Source organism: Acanthochromis polyacanthus, chromosome 15 (genome assembly GCF_021347895.1).
Source record: "Acanthochromis polyacanthus isolate Apoly-LR-REF ecotype Palm Island chromosome 15, KAUST_Apoly_ChrSc, whole genome shotgun sequence".
NCBI classification, from domain to species: domain Eukaryota; kingdom Metazoa; phylum Chordata; class Actinopteri; family Pomacentridae; genus Acanthochromis; species Acanthochromis polyacanthus.
Genome location: NC_067127.1, coordinates 21,785,321 through 21,808,688, shown reverse-complemented (window position 1 = coordinate 21,808,688; position 23,368 = coordinate 21,785,321). Strand labels below are relative to the sequence as shown.

Here is a 23,368-nt window from a genome sequence, read left to right as displayed (position 1 = left end):
TATGCTGCACAGCTGCCACATGACAGACTCACTGGATAAGTGAATGGATACACAGGTGTTCCTAATAAAGTGCTCAATAAGTGTATCATGTTTCATAAAACATGTCTCAAATTTCCTGTTATTATCATAGCCAATACTGTCAAACTTTACTTCCACAATTACATAGCAAAGCAGGAGAAAACATTCATGCTAGCCTCAGATTTGTAATTTAGATTCAGAGACATTGTAAATTTCTGATAGCTGGTAACAGAGTTCTTGCATTCCAGTGGGTCTTCTAGACAGGCGCATGCAGTTCACATGGACAGGCATTACATAGTATGAGCCTGTGAACCTTAGGTAGGGATGGAAGAATTAGTTTTCTATGTTTAGTTTTACAATCAGTATCCCTCTTCTTTTTTACATTTACAATTCAGAGGTTTATACATTTTCACACCATTTATCTACATTTAGTTATATTTTTTAAAATATGTGTTTTAAAAATGCATTTGTGGGAAAACACAGTGAAACAGGTTAAAATTCTGAGGTTGTTCATGTCCTTGTTTACCTCCATGGTCTTGAGATAGCATTGTTATATTGATTTATTACATAGTAGCTATTTGGGATGCTGTGGAGCAAGACAACTCCAGATCTGATTCCAACACACTGGTTTTATTTGTAGGTATTTGAAACAACACAGTTCAGTAACCTGCATTCATTTGGAAAATACTTTCTTTTCAAGGCATGCTCTTGGAGGTCAAAGCTCTATGTGCACTATGTGTATTTCAAGTTTTCCTTGAGTAGAGACAAAGTTTTGCCGAGTATCTCTTTACCTGAGTTTGCATCATGGCTCTCTCCACACACCGGGTTTTTGCTTTTTCCAGTCTGGTCCGGAGGCAAAGAGCTGTGACCTCTACAGCCCAGAACTTGGGCTGAGACAGAATACACTGCAGAAGGACACGAGAGGGACAAAATGAGCATGCAGGAAGGTTTGACCTTGCAACAACTGACAGAAGTAATTAAAACCTCTCTAGTCTGAAAAAAAGAAAAACAAAAATGATCTGCAATTGAAGGTAAATGAATCAATATTTTAAAAGCTACTGCATAATTATTCAGCCTATATTCAAAGCTGTCATCAAAAGTCCCATTCAGATGGGAATTACCTCTCTAGGCAGAGGTGAGTAATCTTATTTTATGTTCTGGTCGGTGATTGAAATCCACTCCAGAGTATATGTGAGTCTCTTTTGAGCATCAGTTTAACCCATATTTGTTGTCATTTCGTCAAACTGGTGCCAAGTTAATGGCTGAATTATCAACTAGTAGTTCTTATTTCTAATGTACCCATGGACAGACGGACAACTATCACAGCAGACACTGAATAAAACCTGAACTGGATCGAATGTAGGGATTTAGAAGCAGCTTTATAGTTATATGTTTAATTTTTATGTACTGTACCGACAAAACCGTTCTACCATAGGACTTTAATGTTAATCCCATCAAAGTTGGGCTTTTGACCATCATGAGAGATGTTACTTTTCTTTCGTATTCCATAATGCTACACTTATGTTCATCATAAAGACTTTTAATATGCATGCTGTGATGAATTCTGCATGAGCACCATCAATATCAGTGTGTAGCCTCAGATTCTACACCTGTATAGCCTCAGGCATTAACATGTTCGCAAAAAACTGCACCCTCAACAAGTGTTGACCAGTCAGGTCTCTTAAATCTGAGACAGCATCCTGGTCGTTTACTCTTGGTAGAAAAACAAAAAAACAGAACTTCCACAGCTATTCCTCTAAATGAATCTGTTGTCTGTTCATCAATATAACAGAAAAGATGTAGCAAGATCCAGTAGAAATCCCAATTGCACACAACTTGGTGGAATAAAACCTTAGACCTAACCTTCCTTCTTCCCATCTTCTCTGCAGCCAGAGTAACACAGGGCCCAGCTGTCTGCTGTGCGCTGTAGTGAGAAATCAACCAGCAAGCTTCAGTGAGAACACCTAATTATTAAAACCTATTACAGCCTGAAAGTCTTTATCTGTGTGCTGTGGTGATAATCTGCTGCATAATAGCTGGCACAGCTTAGTGGTTTAGCTTTAGATGAGCTGATTAAAGGGAACAGGGGGAAGGATATCCAGCAGATTTACTGGCAGGTAGACATCAGGGACGATGACTGTAGCTTCTTATCTGAACTTGGGTCTTGGCTCAGCTTTAATCAGAATGAGTTACACAACAATGACTTTCTGCAGAGAGTGTATTGATGACGATGGGAATACACAAAGTGATGCATGCTTGTAGGTGAAATGAAGAAACACTAATGATGTCTGTGGATGCTTAGCAAGTCTTGCTGGAGTCATTACCACAACAGTAAATTGTACTAATTACACAGTTATTCCTCTACCAGCATCAATCACTGAGAAATTAAAATCAAATGATAACGCACGCTAAGCATTTGTCATTCAGCTGTCAAAACTAATGAGCAATGATCGCTTTTCAAATGCAATGAGAAGCTAGAGGAAGTTTTGGATGTTGGTGTTATAGTACGCAGAGATAAAATTCCCCTCATATTACACCATGTTCTGCTGTATTACAAAGAGTGCTTTGAACAATGACAATCATGAAAAGTTTCAAGTTATCAGAGCAGTAAAAGTACTCTATATTGATAGCATAATTTAGGAAAGGTGTTCGATAACAATGCTTGTATACAAGAGCAACCTTCCTAACTGCTAAAGTCAGGGAAGCCCTATTGCAATATGAAAAACCCAGCCTAAATGTATTTATTTTTTCACCAGGAGCTCAATGTGTACTCTAAAAAAAGAGCCAATTATCCAACTAGATACCCAAGTACTATTAGGAAGATACTTGTTGATTTAGTCCTCATCCAATGAATGAATGCTGCATTATGCACTGTATGATCTGGGAGCAAGTTCTGGAAAAGTTTGTGAATCTGATTTTCTTAGCATTCAGGACCAACTTTAGATGATGCAATTAGACATGCAGCAGTCGAAAGGTATGGAGCCAATTGGCTGCTGAACTCAGAGAAGATAATGCTGAGTAAACCATTGTGTCATCTGCATAAATATACACTTTAGCTGTAGACATGCCCGTTCCATTGTTTTTTCAAAAACAGAAAAAAACCTAACCTATAACTGAGCTGTGGGAGACTTCCTTAGACTCTCTTAGCTGTTTGTTATTCAATTCCACACAGCTAAGCCGTACAAGTGTTTTATCCTACTCATCACAGGTACTGCACGTCTTTGTATATTATTATGTATAGCAAAATTAAGATTTTCAATGAATCATTTCACTGACTTTAACTTTATGAGTATTTAAAATGTGCAACTCTACTCACAGATGAAAACAACATCCATACTGATTTGAGACCAACACGATTCCACTAAAACTGTTGTGAAATCATGTACTTTTCATCACACAATAAAACTCACTCAAATCTCTAAATAATGCATCATACACAAAGAAATCACCAGTGGGCTGGACTGACCAAATATTGGTGGTATGAAGCTGAAACAACTGCAGTGGAATAAAAAGAGTTTCATAGCCAAGTATACCGTCTCTCTGACCTGGCTTTTTAAAATCAATATTTCTCTTTCAAAATGGACATGTTTATTCTGCTGAGCCCTGATTTATGAGTCGACTATGCTGCAGAGAGGGATCAGACAGACAACCAGACAGATAAGACCTGTGAAGATACATGTTTGCAGAGCTGACGGGGATATGGGTATGATGATCCTAAAGTGGGAAGTGGACACAAGTCAGATCCCTAAATCCTCTTTGCTTGATCAGCAGCTGGTGGTGTATTGATGTGCTTCATCAATCCCTCGGTCTCTGCTACCCAACCCCTCCACACTCTGGAAAAACTCTCTCTAGTTTCTTTCTGTACTGAGATGTGGAGAGTATCTACAGCAGTCTACTTTTCCCTGCAAAGATGATACAACCTGATTTATTTTCATACATATCTTTAACAATGATACGATCAATGCCTTGTTAAACTGAAATCGGTGTCTGCTGCTGTCAGGTAATAACTGACACATCAGAACTACCTCCAGGTGGTCCTTCAGGAAGATGGCACAAGCCAGGTATCGACGAAGACAGCCAGACATGTGACAACCATCTAACCAGCCTGCAGATTCCTGGATCTACATGTAGGCTGGGAAGATGCCTGCTCACAGAGCAAGCCGCTGGCTGCAGCAGTCTTCATCCACTGCAGTGCCAGTGCAGCATATGCTGCCAGCTTATTGTTCAAACTGAGTTCACAGATGGCTGGATGAATGATAACACAGTCCAACTTCTAAGAATGCGATGAACATAAATTCTTGCTTGAACCTCCTGAGAACTGAGCGGGAAAAGTATCTTTAAATGAAATTTTTTTTGTGTGATTTCCTGAATTTTTAGAGCTAAAACAACTCACAATTTTGAATTTTATAAAAAGATTTTTATTTTACATTTTATAGCATGTCCACTGTAGTAGACAACAGAATGATAAAAACCGGAAAAAATGGGGGGAAAAAACCCTCAAAACAGCGATACTTCAAAATAGGCTGACAAGACAAGAATGTCAATCCATTTTCTAATGAAACTAAGAATCTAAATTAAACTGAGCATGGACATTAATCAAACTCGACAATCAGGAGCGCTGCGTTTTGCTGCAGTTTCCAGTTTGTCACAGCATGAAAACAAAGTTCCTCACATCCCATCCAACCACATGAGGTATCATTGTAAAGGCCAGGATCTCCTCTATTGAGACTCATTAGTAGGGTAGCTCAAATGAGTCAAAAGCTCTGGTAAAAACAAAAACAAAAATATGTCCAGTACAGAGGCCATAAATGAACTGGCCGGGTCTCAGGAGGATATAGCACTATAAGCTAAAACACTGCTAATTACAAAAATATGTCAGACTAATGTGCTGACTAGAATCTAGGATATTCAGTAGGAGTAACAATCAAAATGAGGTATAGCTTCATGTTTACAAAGCAATGTAGCAGTTGTTCTGAGGTGAGCTTACCAGCAATACGTACCCAAAAACGTACTATTTTTACCGAAGGGTTTTGGCAGATCCGAAAGCTTTACACACAGATGAGCCAAACATTGTGGCCACTAACAAATAAAAACACAAGTTCTCTTGTGATGACAGTGCATGTCAAAAAAAATGTAGTAGGCAACAAGGAAGCAGTTGGTTCTCGCAGTCGATGTGTCAGATGCAGCAGAAATGAGCATCTGTAAGGACCTGAGCAACTTGACAGATCAAATTATTATGATCAGATGGCTGGGTCAGAGTAACTTGGAAATAACTAGGGTTGTGGAGTGCACCTGGCCAGCTGTGGTGAGTACCTACCAACAGGGGTCTGAAGGGAGACAAATGATGAACTTGCAACTGGATTTTGAGAGATATGAGGAACGATTCTAATCCAACTCACAATCAACAGGACTCAAAGGATCTGCTACTAATATCTTGTTGTTAGACACAATGTAGACTTTCAGAGGTCTGTTGAATTCATACAGAGCTGCTTTAGCACCACATGAAGAGCCAACAGCATATTTGGTAGGGGTGGTCTAACAATTTGTTTAAAAAGTGGTCAAAAACACAACCAGAAGCTTGTAGATGTCGACCAAAAGGGCACAGTTGAGATGAAAATGGCCAAAGGGCATTTAAACAGATATTAGCATGTGTATTTTTTACCCAACAGATTTTTCAAGAAGACCTATAATAAATCTAGGGGAAAAAAACAAAACGCATGACTGTTTTTTCTGAAAAAGACATGTTTCAATGATTCCACAAAATTCAGAGTTAGAGGAGGAATCTAAAGACTGCCATGACACAAATGGCCTTTACAAGTGTGTGAAAACCTTTGTTCACTATTGTGTATACCATTCAAAGGCAAATGTAAGTTGGTATGTTATTCCTATGGGATTATCACAATCATTATCTATTTCCAAGTCATATTATTTGAATATTCGTTGTGTTGTTGTGAACCACAGTACTCTTTACACTCATGTGATAACTTGGAGTATCATCTAAGATTTGTTTGTCAGTGCTGATGTATAGGCATCGAGTATGTCACTCATATGAAGTCAGAAACAGATGTCATGTGGTCGTCAATTGCTAGGAGGAGCAACATATCCACTCTTTCCTGTGATGACTAATAGCTGGACGAGGGTATGCGGTGCTCCCTCTTGGTAATTTAAAATGTTTGGTAAGCGCCTACTTGTGATCGACGGTGCTCAGAAATGTCCTAAAAATGTAGAGAAATCAGACCAAGCACACAGTCACAAAAATATCCACAACTTCACTTTGAAATGTTTACTTTCAGACTAAGTAGCACTTTTGTCATCAGTATGCTTCCGTAGTACTTCCAGTGTAAGTTTGTAGCATGAGAGGAGCACCAGCAGCATGACTCAGTATCATTTCCACTCACCCTCTTCCACTTTCACTACATGATTTGTGTTTAGCAAGCAGAGTGGGAGCAGTCAGGTGTGAGATGTACTAAATAGTTTCTCTCGCAGAAGAAAAAAAATAAAACTGCAGCAAGCAGCGTTGCAACTGCATTTGCTTTCCTGTAGGAGAAAACTGATTTTGTTCAAGAATGATCAGTGTTAGTTTTTCATGCTGGTCATCTTTGAAACTTCTCAGGAGAAAATATTTGAAATGAAGAAACTGATGTGTTTCACATTAAGAGCATTTTGAAAAATGTAAAGCCTCCTACCTAGGTAAGTTAAAAAGTAAAATGCTGCACACACCAGGGAACTGTAGACTGTACACACACACAATTTCTAGATTTCTTTGCATTGTTTTTCTCAAGGGCTTCATAACAGAAAATCCATTAATGATCAGAAGCAGCTCAGTGTGCCACTACCAGACGAGAAATGCTGGTTTAGAAACCAGTCAACTACTGGTGACCCCTAAACAAACCCAGTCAGGACATACGGACTGTCCTGTTCTGCAGCCTCACCCAGCAGGGAATAAAAAGACAGGAAGTGTAAAGAGCAATGAAAGATTGAAGCAGACTGTCAAACTTGTTGACAATCATAACATTGACATTCAGTGAGAGTACTGTTGAAACCTCTGGTGGTAATTGTAAATGCCACATTTCTGCCATTACTATCCTATATAATTATAAAACCTCATACTCATCATGGCGCTGGAGGAAAATCCAGGGGGTCATCAGCCTTTAGGATACATGCTCTGGGTATAGTTAATGTCTGTGCAAAATACATCAATACATCAGATAGCTGATATTTCAGTCTGAACCAAAGTAGTAAAATGACTGACATTTCCATCCCTAATGCCATGACACCAACATGGCTAAACACTGATTAAACAGTCCTGAAAGGTAAAATTAGCCACTCAAACCCAATATACTTTCTGTGAGATGAGAAACAGCCTATTAGAACTTCAACCGTACTTGCAAACTGATGTGATAATGTGTGTGTAACGTGTTCATTTTATATAGCTTCATGTTGTTGTTTCGTTAACACATTAGAGCTGAACACCCTGAAAGGAAAGCCGTCTCCTGTGGTTAACTTTCAGCGCACGTCCTGTCTGCTGATCCCGCCATGCTGCCCGTTCTACAAACTCAGCTAATACAAAAAAGGAAAGAACAACGAAAAAATTATCATCCCCAGTGAATTCTGAAAATAAGCTCCTTTTCCACAGCAGGGCAAGTTATCTCTGTTTTACCTCATCTGAAGAAAACAGGGCATTAAATACAGTTAAACATGAGACTCAATAAAGGGTAAGTAACATAGTGCTCATGGGGCACAAGATTTATTGATTTCATCCATTTTAAGCTTTGTACTCATGGCTGGCAAGGGTCTATTCAGGTAGAGTTGGGCTAACATCACTGTCAGGATAAATCTTGCTCTGAATAACTGTTTTGACTGATTGAATGCAGACACTTCTTCTAGTTACTCCTGAGATGGAAATGCAGTGGTGAGAGCTTTAAAAAGGCCACAAAAAATGCATGAACATACAAAACAAATGAAAAGTTTATATTTCCCTAGAGCTAGTAGAGTGTCATTTCAAGTTAACCAAACAGACACTGCTTAGTCACAGCTGAACAAATTTGTGAAGGCCTTAGAGGAAGACAACAACTGGATGCTCTCCATACTATATCAAAAATAACCAGGTCAAACAACAAGGTGAGGCAGCGCAAGTGGGGCCACTCAAATTCTGAAATACTGGATTTCATTTCGGGCTGCTTGGTGGTTAGCACCGTCTCCTTGCAGCTAGCAGATCCTCGATTCACGTCCCAGTCTAGGCCTGGGATCTTTCTGCACGAAGTTTGCATGTTCTCCCTGCGCATGCGTGGGTTTTCTCCACCTTCCTTCCACAGTCCAATAGCATGCTCAGGTTAATTGATGATTCTGAATGTGATTGTTTGTCTCTATGTATAGCCATGTGATAGACTGGCGACCTGTCCAGGGTGTCCACTGCCTTCGCCCTAAGTGTGCTGGGACCCTAATGAGGATCAAGCTGTATATAGATAACGGATGGATGGATGCAATGCATCTTAAAAGGAGGCTCATATTAAAAGTTATTAATTTGAAGTTTCCCTATTCTCAATGTAGGCGTCACTGCTCAAGAACGAAGTAAACAAGAAACGGCTTGAAACAGATGGGCAAGGATGGTTAAATGTCACAACAATCATAAGAAAATAAAAGCTGAAGAGAGTGAAAATAATAATAAGAATGGTATTCATACAACAACAACCACTATAAATACAAAAGCTTTGGAATTTGGCTGTAAACATCTTAGAAACATAGTATCCAGACATATAGTCATTCTGGATGTGCATTATTTTGGTCTCTAGCAATACTGTGAAGGTTTTTTTGACCTAGAATGTGTCATTTAATTCACACATAAAACAAGCCTCTAGGTCGGCCTTTTTCACCTCAAGAACACCCTGTCTCAGAGTGATGCTGAAAAACTAGCCCGTGCATTTGTAACTTCCAGGCTGGACTGTTGCAATTCCTTATCTATCTTATCAGGATGTAATAATAACTCTGAAAAAACTCCAATTGATCCAAGATGCTGCAGCAAATATTCTGACAGGAACAAGCAAGAGAAAACATATTTAAGTGTTGTATGTCCCACTGATGCATCTGAGTGACATCCCTTTAAAAGGATGACGGTATCGAAACAAGAGAGCGTAGTACTCTGCCAAGGCTGCTCAGTCACTGTATCATTTCAGACGGATGAAATCCTGAAAAAATTCGTGGCAGAAATAGCAGCACCACAGAATGTGACCATTTAATATGGATGCACCCATAAACAAAATGACCTTGGGAAGAGCACAGGCATGTGTTATGCATGTGCACATTATGTACAGATACCGAACTGAGTGACATAAATATGTAGTGGGCAGCGGAAATTGACGGAATTCAGAAACACCCCCACAATTTAATCAAATGTTCCTTGTATAATTTCCGACAGATAAGTCCCGATAAGTCTGCAGTGGTGGATTTGTAGTAGGATGGCAATCATGATTGTCAGCAGGCAGCTGACGTAGTGTTCACTTACAGTTACAGTGATAGCATGACACTATCTCGCATTGATACAGAAATCTTTAACAAATCCATCGATCCAGACTATAAGTTGCATCACTGTCAAAATCTAATCACTTGGTCCTTGTGTCATTTCTGGAACCTCCCTGAAAATTTCATCCAAATCCGATCTGTTTTTGAGTAATGTTGCTAACAGACAGTCGAACAGACAAGCCAACGCTGATGGTAACATAGCTCTGATGAGGCTCTGCCTCCTTGGCAGAGCAATAAGGAAATATACTTCACCATCCAAATAATGATAAATACTATAAATAAGAAAGATACATGTTCATTTATTAAAAAGAAAACATTCAATCTGCCTGTAGCACAGGAAGCTAACAGGAAGCTTACATTTGTGTTTTCAAGACAGACTTTTTTCATTTTTATAGGCAAGACAAAGTTTTGGCACAAGGTAGTACCAGCCGGCGGGTTAGCCTCATGAGAACAAATGTTTTTTTCTTTTAATTTCCTGCCTTGTTAAATTTCTTCTGCCAAGTGTTCTCATCAACCTGAATGGACCTAACCCTCACAATGCTTTCAGACTCCAGGTGCTGGATCGGCCAAGTAAGCTATCCAGTTACTGCTCAATGACGTCTCCAGAGCAGGGAGTGTCTCAAAACAAGCTCGTAGCTTTTGAGAAAAAGAGTCTGGCTCGTCTTACAACGCTCAGCGATTTTTGGCTAGGGTTTCAAAGTTACACTGACGGGAAAGAACACCTGTGACAGACCGTGCCCAACCTTGCTCTCTCGTGTAGTATATGGGATAATGAGAGTGGGGATTAGGAGCTCCTCTCATCGCAATGAGGTGTCCTCACTCTCACCTGTGACTGAGAGGAACAATTCACACACTGGATGGCACGCTGATCCCCTTTAATTTCCATTAACAGCTGCTGCAATAACACTGCTTTTTAAAAGCAGATAAAGAGGCTAATGCACATGGATGTAGTTCCTTCATACATTCAACTCCAAAGGAAAACTCACAGGGCACAAAGGTTTATCTCCTACTAAATTTAAATTCATTTTACGATAATTTCATTACATATGTACATATTTGGTGTTGACACTCATCCAACAGAATAAAACCAAGTTGCATTAGCTTTTGTATCATTAAAATGTCACTACTATACTGATAACTGACATAAGTCATTTTGAGCACACTGTTGCATAGATATAAACAGCAAGTATACAGCAAAGAGACTTGACTAGACCTGCTCTTTTGCATAATAAACACAGCGCTGAGCATGCTGGGAAGTTTTAATCGTATAGTGTCTGATGATATACAAACTCAGTACCCACAGACATTTCAAACTGTCAGGTTTTTCAGGTATCAAGGTAAGGCACTATGTACACTGCCATATGGACTTGAAAGCAGTTCACAGCTGTCATCCTTCAACCAAAGAGGTCCAAATTCATTTTCTACATGACAATGACCTCAAACATACAGGGAGGGACATTCTGCTTCAGTTCATACCTCAATTAGCTCATCAGTCTAGTCCAATCAGTTATAACATGCTTATTTGTGTGTCAAGCATCAAACGCCTGAAGGGGATATCGAGATGAATGATTTGAGCGCTTCATGCTACTGACAGAAGACACCGAGTTGCTGCTATTTTCACCAGCTTTCATCTTTTGTCAGCTGTCATGGTGTTCTTTAGAAGATGCATCAAAAAAAGCAGAGGCGCTGTTGCCATAATTCTGTAAACCTTTCCTCTGTTTCACAGTTACACCAGACAGGAAGGGAAACAATAACAGCATCATTGTTTCTTTGATTGCGCGTGGTTCTGTGCTCCTACAGGTCAGTGTCAAGAGAAACATCACGGAAGTTGTATAAGATGAGAGAAATGTTACCGTACAAGACCAGGTATTGGTTGTCATCCACTATGATGCATTACACAGGATAAATGTTGGATATGTCACAATTTTTGCCTTTAAAAATGTAAATTAGGCTCATTTCCATTAGCTGCTTCACAGAAAGAATAAACAAGGCTGTGTAGTGTCATCAGAGCAGAAAGGGTTGTCCATCTTCCACTATATGCATTATTTTATTTGTGAAAAAAATGCAGTTAATTTTTATTCATTTCATTTATCTATTATAATTATGCAATAGCCATTAACCTTATCTCATGATATTACAAAACAGACATAAAAAAGCAGCACAACACAGAGGTTTACTGTGCATCACCTTGTAACACCTGATCTCACTGCCAATTAACTGATGCAATGACAAACGCCCACTCAGAGGTCTGAAGCTTAGACGTAGCTTCCATACATATCCAAAGCCATTTTAACATCCACTAAAATTCAAAGCCTAATGCCAACAGGTTTTAGTATGCTCCAACTTTATATTTATTAGGGCTATGGATTATTTTAGTAATCGAGTATTCTATCGATTATGCTGGCGATTAATCGAGTAATTGGATTCCGTGCTTGGCATGCACGTTACAGCAGCAAAACCAGAAGAGAGGGCGCTGTGCAACAGAAATAAGCATCCCAGTAGAACACCAGCAGACATCTGCGGTGTGTTACATATATAGTATAAAACAGGAGTATAATGCTCCAAGAGTTCCTTATTGCTTTGCTAGAGAAATTTTGATTAAGCACCAATTCTGAGTGCAAACAGACTCTTATGTCATAGTTTAAGGTTCCCATTAATTTCTCTGTGAAATAAAGACTGGTAGAAACAATACCCACTGATAACTGGCGAATGCTTCCTGAAATCTATGGCTTCACTCCCACTGAAAAAGTACCTGACAAGCAGTTTTAAACTTGTTGGGAAATTCTAGTTGCCTTAATAAAAACACTGAGGTGGTATTTGGGGTTGTCAACGCTGATTTACGGTTCTGTTTTCTTCAGCTTGTGCTCAGCTTTCTTGCAAGTCTCCTTCAGATGAGTAATTTCATCACTCCTGTACAGTGGTTTGTGCTTGGATGTACACTTCATTTTTTCAGTGTAACACTACAAAAGGCAGACTTCAGCTTAGTATTGGAGTCATTGCAGGTTGAAGTGAAAGAACAGTGTTGCTTACAAATGATTACAAATATGTTTAGTAAAATTCTCAGCAGCTTTAGAAATACGAGTGTATTTCCTGACAACTGTTTAGTAAGAATGCTAGGAACAAACTGGAGTAACGGACAAATAACCAGGTCAGTTCAGTCACAGCGGATACACCAATCATTCACTAATATCAATCAATAATGATTGTGTCAGGCAACATTGAAATTAGTCCACAGACTTCAGATCATTTAGACACTTGTGTATGAGCAATGCCATTGCTGTACTATAATTTCACATTTTGATGTCTAAATAAATGGTTTAGATTTATGCAATGGTTAAAATACAAATCCCAATTTCAATTAAGTTGGGACATAGTATAAAATACAACAGAATACAATGATTTGCAAATCTTTTTCAACCTATATTCAATCAAATACACAACAAAGACATTTGATGTTGGAACTGATAAACTGGCAACAATTGCTGTGTTAAAGGAAAAAGATTAAATTAAAAAATAATTAAAATCTGTTTATAACTTCCTTTTTTGGGCAAAACAATTTAAAAATTCCAGTGCAGCTTCCAAAACAATGAAGAATGACTTACAGATGTGAAGGCCAGGAGCTCCTCTTCTGTTAGTTTGTGAACTGGGTTATCCTTCTGGAAGTTAGTGCTGCAAGACAATCCGCTTGGTCACGACACAGTATAATGAGATCAACTTACACATTATCAACAAAATCCCTCCTGCAAAAGATTTGCATGGTTCATCTCTTTGAATTCTGGAGTCTGGCACCAGAATAGACTTACACTGTGTTTAATTTAACAATATACATTCATAAATTAATGAATATCAATTATAAAAATGAGTGCATTCATATAAAGATTACGATTACTTTAATTTTAAAAGCAACGTTTTGTATTTGTCCACTGTAGATGTTTCAGTACAGAAAAGCAGACTTCAGCTTAAGGACAGTGATTTTTGTACAGACTAAGACAAAAGTGGCAATTCAGGTTGATGTATGTACATTTTTACACAGCAGATTTAGTCATATTTCCAGACCTATATCGAATCTATAAAAGGACCAAAATGTACACTACTGTTCAAAAGTTTGGGGTCACCCAGACAATTTAATGTTTTCCATGGAAACTCACACTTCTATTCAAGCGCTAACATAATGGCGCAAAGGTTTTCTAATGATCAACTAGCCTTTCAACACCATTAGCTAACACAACGTAGCATTAGAAGCGGTTTCCAGCTAGAATAGTCATTTACCACATTAACAATGAAGAGGTTGGCATCATTATCCAAACCTAGCATATTTCTGAGCAGTTTTAGTTGATTCTTGGACTAAAAATTTAGCTCAGCTCCAACTAATTCCTGAAATTTAAATCATATAGAGTCTTCATCGCTGGAGTGACCCACTAAAAGCTGCTAGTTGACCTGGAAACTTCTAGCTCAACGCAACCAAGAACTATGCGTCTCGTAATTTTATCTGCTGATGAAAACTGGAAGTTCTGGATCATTTAGTAAACCTCAAATTGAGACTGTGCTGTCAAACTGTTTTCAAGGTCAAATACAAGCTTTCTAACTACAGTGTTTTTGTTGGGTGATTTGTGAGATGTCACACTGGATTATTCAATAAAGAAGAGCTAGTTTAAGAACCTTTTATTTCATGTCAAGTATAAAATCCATTCTAAGCTTTTAAAAGTACCCTACTGAAAAGGTACATGGAAGAGCTGCCAAGAGCTCAGCCCATCCCCAGAGGGAGAAAAAAGAAACCAGACAAGGTCACATTCCCAGAGTTAAAAGGACCATGGAGAACTCAATTCTCTGATCCTCCTGACCAGGGACTCTTCAACTTTGTAAGCCCTTGGCTAAAAATTAATAAAAGGTAATCACATCCTGGGATGTGCTCTCATTAATACAAGCAGCACTGACAATGAGAAGCCAATTAAATTTTTTTCAAAGTACTGCATGTCCGGTCAAACTGACCACTTATCCCCGAATGTCACCCAATCAGACTAACACCATGTCTACAGCACACACCGTTCAGTCAAAACTGTTACCTTGTCTTAGTAAAGAAGCACACTACCATTTAAAGCAATGCAACTGCCCCACTGTTTCTGGAATGGTGCCCAAAGCAATTACCAGAGTCCAGCAATAACTCCATCTTCCTTTACTGCTGAACTAGAAATGCCACAGTCAGGATATGATCATATTTCAACAATTTCACACACAGTTTCATCCAGGTGGTTCTAAGCTTTGGCACCAACAAAGTGATGATACATGTGAAGTTAAGTCCGCTCAGAAGAAAAAGTACATTTTCCTCATGGCTTCTTTCATGGATCCAGTAATGACAAATGAACACTTTTAAATTTTGCTCAAAACAGCTGTGCACACTCTTTGGACGTTTCCCGAGGTACAAGACACTCTTCTGACGCCGTCTTGGAGCAGCATGCAGGTGCACAGATCTACCTGTAATTTAAACAGACCTGCTGCTCATCAATCATCTCCTAGCAATCTCACTGCCTGCTCCATTGACCTTCACTCGACCCGTCCAGTCCCAGCAGCATGGGAATTAATCACTGACTCTCTGTGAAGCTAACTGGTTTTATATTACACGAGTGTCTTCTATTCACCCTTTTCCTAGATGAAACCACCAGTACAAACAAGCTCACAATTTACAGTCACTGATCCGTGAATCCAGGAGAAATCATGGGTCACAAAGAAAGAAATGAGGTCTGCAGAAAGCAAGAAAGGGTGAAAAAGAAGTGCTGATAACTGCTTTAGACTTGATCTACTGAAAGGCACACCTCATGAAATGATGAAGAAATAACTTCTGTGTGCTCACAAGAGCTCTCAAAAACACAACTGACACATCTCAACAAGGTGTATCCACTCACTTCATCTACCCACTGCAATGTATCACTGACTCAGGCACATATCCTTTTAAGCAAGAGGGGTGAACCTAAAAAATCTAAAACTTTATTTGAGAAGAAAAAAAGAGAAGACTACACCAGACCAATAACTAGTCTGTTGAGTTTGTCCTCATAATCACCAACTGAATAAATATGTAACATGACTATGCAAAAAGATAACAGAATTGATGGCAGCCACTCTTTTCTAAGTTGTTAGCAAAGTCAGAGTGACACACCAGGCAATACAAGCTATGAATATGGAATATATTCATGCTCAAGCAGACAAAGCTGAACTGAGAGGGTCATTAGCTCTAAATTGATGTGCAGGATGGTGGGAAATTATTGTAGCCCTCGGGCTTTGGATGTAGTTTCTCCTGACATATGACAGATAAATGGTCAAGTTTTTCCAAGACCATCCAAGTTTCTCCTGACGTTCAGGTTGCTGCAAATTACCACAACATACAAGCACTCACTTTACATTAACACAGGGTGGCAGAAACAGTTGGGAGCAGCAGACTTACCAGATGCCCAGGATAACGACCTGCTCCTCAGCGCTGAGGTCAGGCAGCTCGTACTGATCTGGCTCTGCTAAATTGATCTCATCGAGCACGGTGTCATCACCCAGATTGTAGTCCTGTAAACAGAGAAACACACTTGGAGTGAGATGTGCAGCACTCACAAAGAATGGCACAAAAATAGACCAAATGCAGGGGGTCCTCGACTTACGTCAGAGTTCTGTTCCTCCAGATTGATGCAAGTCAATTTTCGCCTTAAGGCGGAGCTCCAGCAAAAATGTAAACAAAGTTGCTTCGTGCATCACAATATTGATCAGTTCTACATAAAAGTCATAAGTAACAATGACTTTCATGCATTTATGACTCATTTTACAAGAAGATAACAGAATACGCTACACTGTTTTTACAACTTGATCGAATAATGCCAATGTCTGTCGGTGTTTTGCCCTTTACCAAGTGCTTTATTATATTTAATTTCACTTCCATGTTGTGTTGTCCTTAAGACAGAATTATCAATGGACTTTTATTTTGGAAAAAAAGCGTTTATTTTCAAGTTTTTATGACTCATGATTCATTTTACAAGCACTAGTATAACTAGCTAGATAGCTGCAGCTTTTACGTTGCAGTGAAGACAGCACACATGGCTTTCCTTTTCTTTGAAGCACTGCCCTCAGAAGAGTTTGATTTATGCTTGGGAGCCATAATGAAGGGCAAAAAATTAGCAAATGTAACACAATCCAAGGTGGCGTACAACCAGCAAATCTCAACAAAGCCATCTTATAGCCCCACGTGACGACGTATTCGTCCGCTCCGCTCGTCAACTAGTTTCACATAACCAGTTCTGACGTGACGACGTAACGCTGTACGTCAAGGACGTTGTACACCAAGGACCCCCTATACTGCCAACTAAGTTGGAAAGCATTTGGTCTATGCATTGCATGTTAGAAAAACTAATTTCAGACACAAATTAAAAAGAAATCTGCTACTATGTGATTTAGCTTGACTAAATGCCTCAAGCCTGCTGATGTTTGGCTGAAATTGTCACAAAAAGTGGTAAGAGGATGGCTCATATGTGACATTCACTGATAAGCTGCACAATGTAAGATTCCAGTCAAGTGGAGGTAACCACTGGATATAAGATATCAAGCAGCAAAGCTTTAACTGTAGCTACAGTTGATAAGCAAACACATGGGACGATTTATCTGAAGGAGAGTGTCACACATGAGTGCGAAGATGAACAAAAGTCATTTCACAAGTGAAGAGTTGTAATATATTACAAAGATCCATTTTGGGGAGTGGCAGTATGTTATCAGGTAAAATTCAACATTCATTATCCTAAACATAAGTCATGAGCCACCCTTTTAAACTAGAAAAAGTTCTATATAAGCAAGTACTACCATTTCCCCAAATATACAAACTCTTCAAATGAGGCTCAAGCTTTAATCTTTTTCAGTCTTTTCACTTCTCTCTCTGTGTTCACATCAGTGAGCATGTTTTTGCTTTTAACTGTAAAACAATCATGCATTTAGGTTCTTTCACATAGTGAGGTGATAGTAGATCTTATGTTAAATTCACACTCAGACTGTGAGGGAGCAGAATAAAAGGCACAGCATGACATCCTGGTGTAAATCTGGCCCTTGTTTCTAGTCAAGTGGTCACCTGTGGTACTCAGCACTTTGTCTGCTGATCAATACTCCCAACCCGGTCTCACGGGGATTCGTGAAACTGTCACGTAAGTCCAGTCTGAGTAAGTGACTCACACCCAACAACAGACGGGTATAAGAACTACGTAATAGGCTGAAACTATCCTTAATCTTTGACATTAACCTGTATGCACACATACTCATCAGGAGGAGTTGGGGTTCAGTTTTTCACAAGCATTCCTGGACATATGCTTACCCACAAGCTAGGCATCAAATGTGAGGAATCTCAAACTTTAAGACTGAATGATGCATGACTGTAGCTGTCAGTGAAGTGCATTTCACTGGTCTAAACAACATCAATGCCAACCCTCTGCTGTGACAATTTGGTTTGGCACCAGCAACAAGAACTCTGGACTCGACTTGCTTTCATTAGAAAAGCACGAGTGCCAAGGCCAGTCAGACGCACAGCAACAGAAATGGCCCAAATTCCCTATTGGCAGTGGTTTCGATTGGCCAGTGATGAACAGTTTCTTCTACGTGCCTCTCTACTTTCCTTTCTATCCATTTGATCTAGGAAGCCAGTGAGCTCTGGTTAATGACAGTCTTGATTGAGCCCATTTACTCCCCCTCCTTCAGTAATGAGGACATTAGTGGTCTGGGTGCAGCACAAGGAACTGGACCGGGGCCATGGCCACAAGACTCAGAGCTCTGTGGACTCACTCCAGCAAAGGTTTAGAAGATTTCAGAAAATTTAGAGAAGATGAAACCAATGTCTCATTCCTGGATTCTTTAGCACTAACTAAAGTGTGTCTTGTATGGATTGAGTTCCTGTATTATTACCAAGAAGCTTATGTTGTCTTTGTAGCCCATGGGTCAACAAAGAACTACTTCTGTGTATTTTTCAGTTCACTGCACACTGCTCAAGTTCTCAGAGTCTTAAAACTAAACAACAAAATGCTTTGATTGCCTTCTGTCATCCCAACAGGCTGCATAACATCAAGCATTAGTGCTGTCTAAAACTGTTATGAACTCTCATGTGATTTTAGAGTCTATGAAAGTGGAAATAACCAAATATGCTCGTTTATTGTTTCAGATTTCCTATAATTTTTTTTCTAGGTCTGCCCCATCTGACATAGTTTGTCATAATCCTTGAATTCACTGTGCAACTGCAACAAAATTTAGATGAAATATACTTGATGTAGGCCTGCAACAAATTTAAAGGCATTTCACTAACAACAACATTCACCATTTCACTAATTCTGCTACAACCACAGGAGGAATCTAAGGCCTATAACATGGACGTTGTAAAACTGGTCTCCAACAAAGTCTTGATACTTGTAGAATTGTTCAGAATTCTAGGTTCATGAGAAGATGTTCAATGTTTAGTTTTCTAGGATGGTGTGCTGGTAAGATTTCTGCAAGGCTAGAGTTAGCCATTGATGGTTCAAGTTTCCTTCATTTTAAGGACCATATACTGTAAAATGCTGTTTATAGATGCTTTACAACCACACCAGCCAAAGTATGGAAAGTATAAAGACAACCCAGTGGGAATAACAAAGCTTGGAATTCCTGTCTCAAACCAAAAACCTGCTCTTCCGTCATGTGGGGCTTATTGCCAAACTAGAGAGCATCCTGCAGTGGAAGGTGAATGTAAGCAAGTTGAACAAAAGGAGTCAGCAGGAGAGTAATTGACTGTGCAGGGACCTAAAATAGAACCTGTGTAGAGCGAGGAAATGCATAGAGGAGATGAAAGGGAGACTTATGAGGTATGATGAAGGAAAATGAGATAATTACTGTGCTGAGAATGCTTGTGGGATTGTTTAAAGGTAAGTTTGTTTTTTTTAAAGACCCTCCAAAAACACATTTTTTCCTCTGGTCTCCCCAAAAATCAGAAAAGAAAAAAAAAAAATTAGACAGTAGCCACTCTTCTGGTTTCTGCTTGGTGTGCTGGTATGAGAGTGTGCCAGCACGCTGTGGTGACTATTTGACCAGCACTTCATCATGAAATGGTTGACACATTGTGGGCAGTGGAGCTCTGACGGTGCAGCTTAGAAAAACACCGACAGGGAGTAATTCAGAGCAGGGATCAATCAATTATCAGCCTAACTGATTACTGAACCGGTATCTGACATTGTTAGATGATTAGTATTGTTATTTTTACTGCCAGAGGATTGCAAAACATATTAAATGTGTTACTTTGGCTCCGATGTAGCCATTTCTCTCGCTGAAGTCATTCTCTGGTCCAAAGCCATGTCCCACCACAGCTCTGTTACTCTTACAGCCAGTCATTGAGAGCTGTTACAGCTTACAGACAAATTTACAGACCAGAGGCTCATCTCATTTCATTAATTTCTCCTCCTCGACTCCTTGATCCTCGACCCTCCAGCCAAGACCCGGAAATCAATATTGGTGCATCATAACAAAGGATGTCTCAGTTCCTAAAACAGAATTCAAGGATTGAGGATGAAGGAGGATGGAGAGGCTATGAGCGAGAAAAGGAATCAAGGATGTGCAATTAGTGAAATGGAATAAGGAGTGGGAGTGCATTTGTGAAGCGGAGCAGCTCCGATGAATGAGCAAAGCTGTGTGTTAAAGGTGAGGTAGCAGACACTACTGAAGTTGTAATGAGCACAACAGTGTTGCACAAGCATTCCTTGTGTATCTGTTACACAGAAAACACCCCAATAATTCACTTGTAGGTGTTAACAAGTGGTGCAGCTGGAACCTATCTTGCTGACTGGGCTAGGCTAAGCACTATCTGGAACACAGTAACATCTTTCGAAAGTCAGATTAACTTTAACACTTCTGACAGACACTTCTCTCTAGAAGAGACACATTCTGCAAAAACTGAAGAAGAAGCATAGCCATCGATGCAAACCAGGACATTAGGAGCTAAGGCTACGCTAACTGCTAGCGGCTAAGTTAAGCAGCAGCCTGAGGTTATTCTGGAACAGTATCTGAAAAAAATAATTAATAATGCCTTAAGATCTGGACCTGAGTGGTTGCGTGACAGAACAGAGAAAGATTAAGAAACCAAAGAAAAACAGCATATGGAACTGCAGAGACAAACTGTTATTGATCTCAATCAATTTATCTCACATGTGAGATCTCACACGCAATGCTACAATGCTCTGTTTGGAAGCATCGTGTGGTGCTCAAACATCATCATCATCATTTCTATTTTACATATCCTGTTATTGTAATCCTTGTAAATGGAGTGGTCTAGTTATGAATGGCATGTTCCCTGCAATCACATGCTGTTAACGCATAACATTTATGCACATATGCATAAATTCACTCATAGTCACTCTTATTAATGAACAATCCCAGTTAGGTTTCCTGCGATCACATGATGTTATTAGATAACTTTTAATGTAGTTTGGTTTCTCTGAGTAAATGTGTCTGCAAACAGGTGAGGGTAGGTGTTGTACAAGACAAGCTCATTGGTCATTCAATGAATTTACAAGGTTCAAAAAGGTAGATGAGGTATCAAAAAACACTATGTTGGAAAGAAGACAGAAGAAGTGTATACCTTGGGCAGGCTGGCCTGTGGTGTAGGAGTGGGACTGGCCTCATTGTTCATCTGATCAGGCGGATCCTGCTTTCTTTTGACCTCAAGGATGAGCTGAGCCAAATACTTCTGCTGGTAACGAGTCCGTTTGCCAAGAGCACCTAGGATGGCCAGATCCAATCAAACAGTTCAGACTCTCAGTGATCAAGTATCTCTGCAGTTTATTCAGTATTACCACCAATATCTGAGGACTGAATTCCTCAGAGACAACATTCACATTCTTAAGGTACATCTGAACATTTTGCATGCATTGGCATCTAGCTAGCCTAGCCTCACAAAAAGACAGGAGTGAACAGTTGGCCTGACTTACTTCAACTCTCAGCAATGAATTATCTGATACAAGGTATGATATTTAGTTTGAAATGTAGAAGTTTTCTTTTGTTGGAAAAGAAAAATTTAAGGAACATAAAGTGGACCACAGGATGTGGAATATGAAGTTAAGTCTTTTAAAGAACTGAAAGCTCAGAGACTACATGTCCAGTTCTTCTCTTAATGAGACTGTTGACAGATTTCACCTTTCAGTAGCATGAGTTCCACTACTATGTTCACATGAACGAAAACTAGACAACTATATGCAAGACGTTAAATTTACCCAGATATCAATGAGCCAGTGTTGGTGTACTTTACATACCAGTCATGTTGATGCTGAGCCCTGAGAGTTCCTGGGCCTTCTCAATATGTTCCCTGGCTGACTGGTACTCATAGTAGGTTAGATTAGTGTAGGCACACTCCAGGTAGAACTGGATAGCCAAGTTTCTATGCTCCGACAACACAGATTGGCATTTCAGCACTGTGAAAAAGACAGAGAGAACAAGCATTTGAGTATGCTGTCAAAAATAACGTCTTCAATTGTTTCTCAATATACTTCAGCTAGTGGATGCGGGAGTTGATGGACATCTCGCTGCCTGGACCACTGACTACCTCACTGACCGTCCACAATACGTGCGGCTGCGTGGCTGTGAGTCAGAGGTGGTAGTCTGCAGCATGGGGGCGCCCCAGGGCACCGTCCTCTCGCCCTTCCTCTTCACCATCTACACCTCAGACTTCACCTACAACACAGACAGCTGCCATCTCCAGAAGTTCTCCGATGACTCCGCCATTGTGGGCCGTGTGTCCGAGGGGAACGAGCTGGAGTATCGGTCGGTCATCATGGACTTTGTGGACTGGTGTGAGCGCAACCACCTGTGCCTCAACACCAGTAAGATGAAGGAGATGGTGGTCGACTTCAGGAGAAGGACACTCCCACATCCACCAGTGAACATCCAGGGGCAGGACATTGAAACAGTGGACAGTTTCAAGTACCTGGGTGTTCACCTCAACAATAAACTGGACTGGTCCCACAACACTGATGCTCTGTACAAGAAGGGCCAGAGTCGCCTCCACCTTCTGAAGAGGCTGAGGTCCTTCGGAGTGTGCAGACCTCTACTAAGGACTTTCTATGACACTGTGGTAGCCTCTGCTTTCCTCTACGTTGTCGTCTGCTGGGCCCCGGGCAGCACAGAGCGGGACATCAAGAGACTGAACAAGCTGACCAAGAGGGCCAGCTCTGTCCTGGGCTGCCCACTGGACTCTGTGATGGATGTGGGTGAGAGAAGGATGTTGACCAAGCTCTCATCCATCATGGACAACAGCTCCCACCCACTGCACCGGACTGTAGTGGAGCTGAGCAGCTCCTTTAGCACGAGACTCAGACACCCTCAGTGCAGGAAGGAGCGCAACCGCAGGTCCTTCATCCCCACTGCCATCAGACTATATAACACTACTGTGTAGTTGTTATTATGTGCAATATTTATTCTTGTTCTTGCACTTTCGTGACTTTTGCACTCCTTTGTTTTTTGTTTCTAAGAGCCCTGTAACACTAAATTTCTCCTTTGTGAGATGAATAAAGTCTATCTTATCTTATCTTATCTTCATACATAAAAAGTGCACTAAAAAGGGGGGAAAATAAACACCCTTATTTAAAACGTCACAAATCATACGCTTGCACAGTTGGAGGTCAGACCATCTTTCCTTGTGGCTTCAGACAGTTCTTCATGACCCTGGGAGATTCTAAGCATCTAAACTGCATAAAACCTTTGCACTGTAGCTGCAATAGACAAGTGAAGCGACTCCAGCCTGGATACAGTAAGACACATCAATCAAGCACCTTGCAATGTAAACATGCAGCAAGACTTCTTTGAAAGATAA

The 23,368-nt window shown here is 40.1% G+C and overlaps 1 protein-coding gene across 2 annotated transcripts in view; it reads right to left on the bottom strand.

Moving 5' to 3' along the window:
• Positions 1 to 23,368, bottom strand: part of ttc27 (tetratricopeptide repeat domain 27) — a 101,288-nt gene that overhangs the window by 40,538 nt on the left and 37,382 nt on the right. For both annotated transcript variants that reach the window (XM_022199140.2, XM_022199141.2), the window contains exons 6-10: positions 21,813 to 21,971; positions 21,143 to 21,282; positions 15,974 to 16,086; positions 13,140 to 13,206; positions 810 to 923 (exon numbers count right to left, since the gene is read on the bottom strand). In XM_022199140.2, coding sequence (XP_022054832.2) covers positions 810 to 923; positions 13,140 to 13,206; positions 15,974 to 16,086; positions 21,143 to 21,282; positions 21,813 to 21,971 — 593 coding nt within the window. The remainder of the gene's footprint in view (positions 1 to 809; positions 924 to 13,139; positions 13,207 to 15,973; positions 16,087 to 21,142; positions 21,283 to 21,812; positions 21,972 to 23,368) is intronic.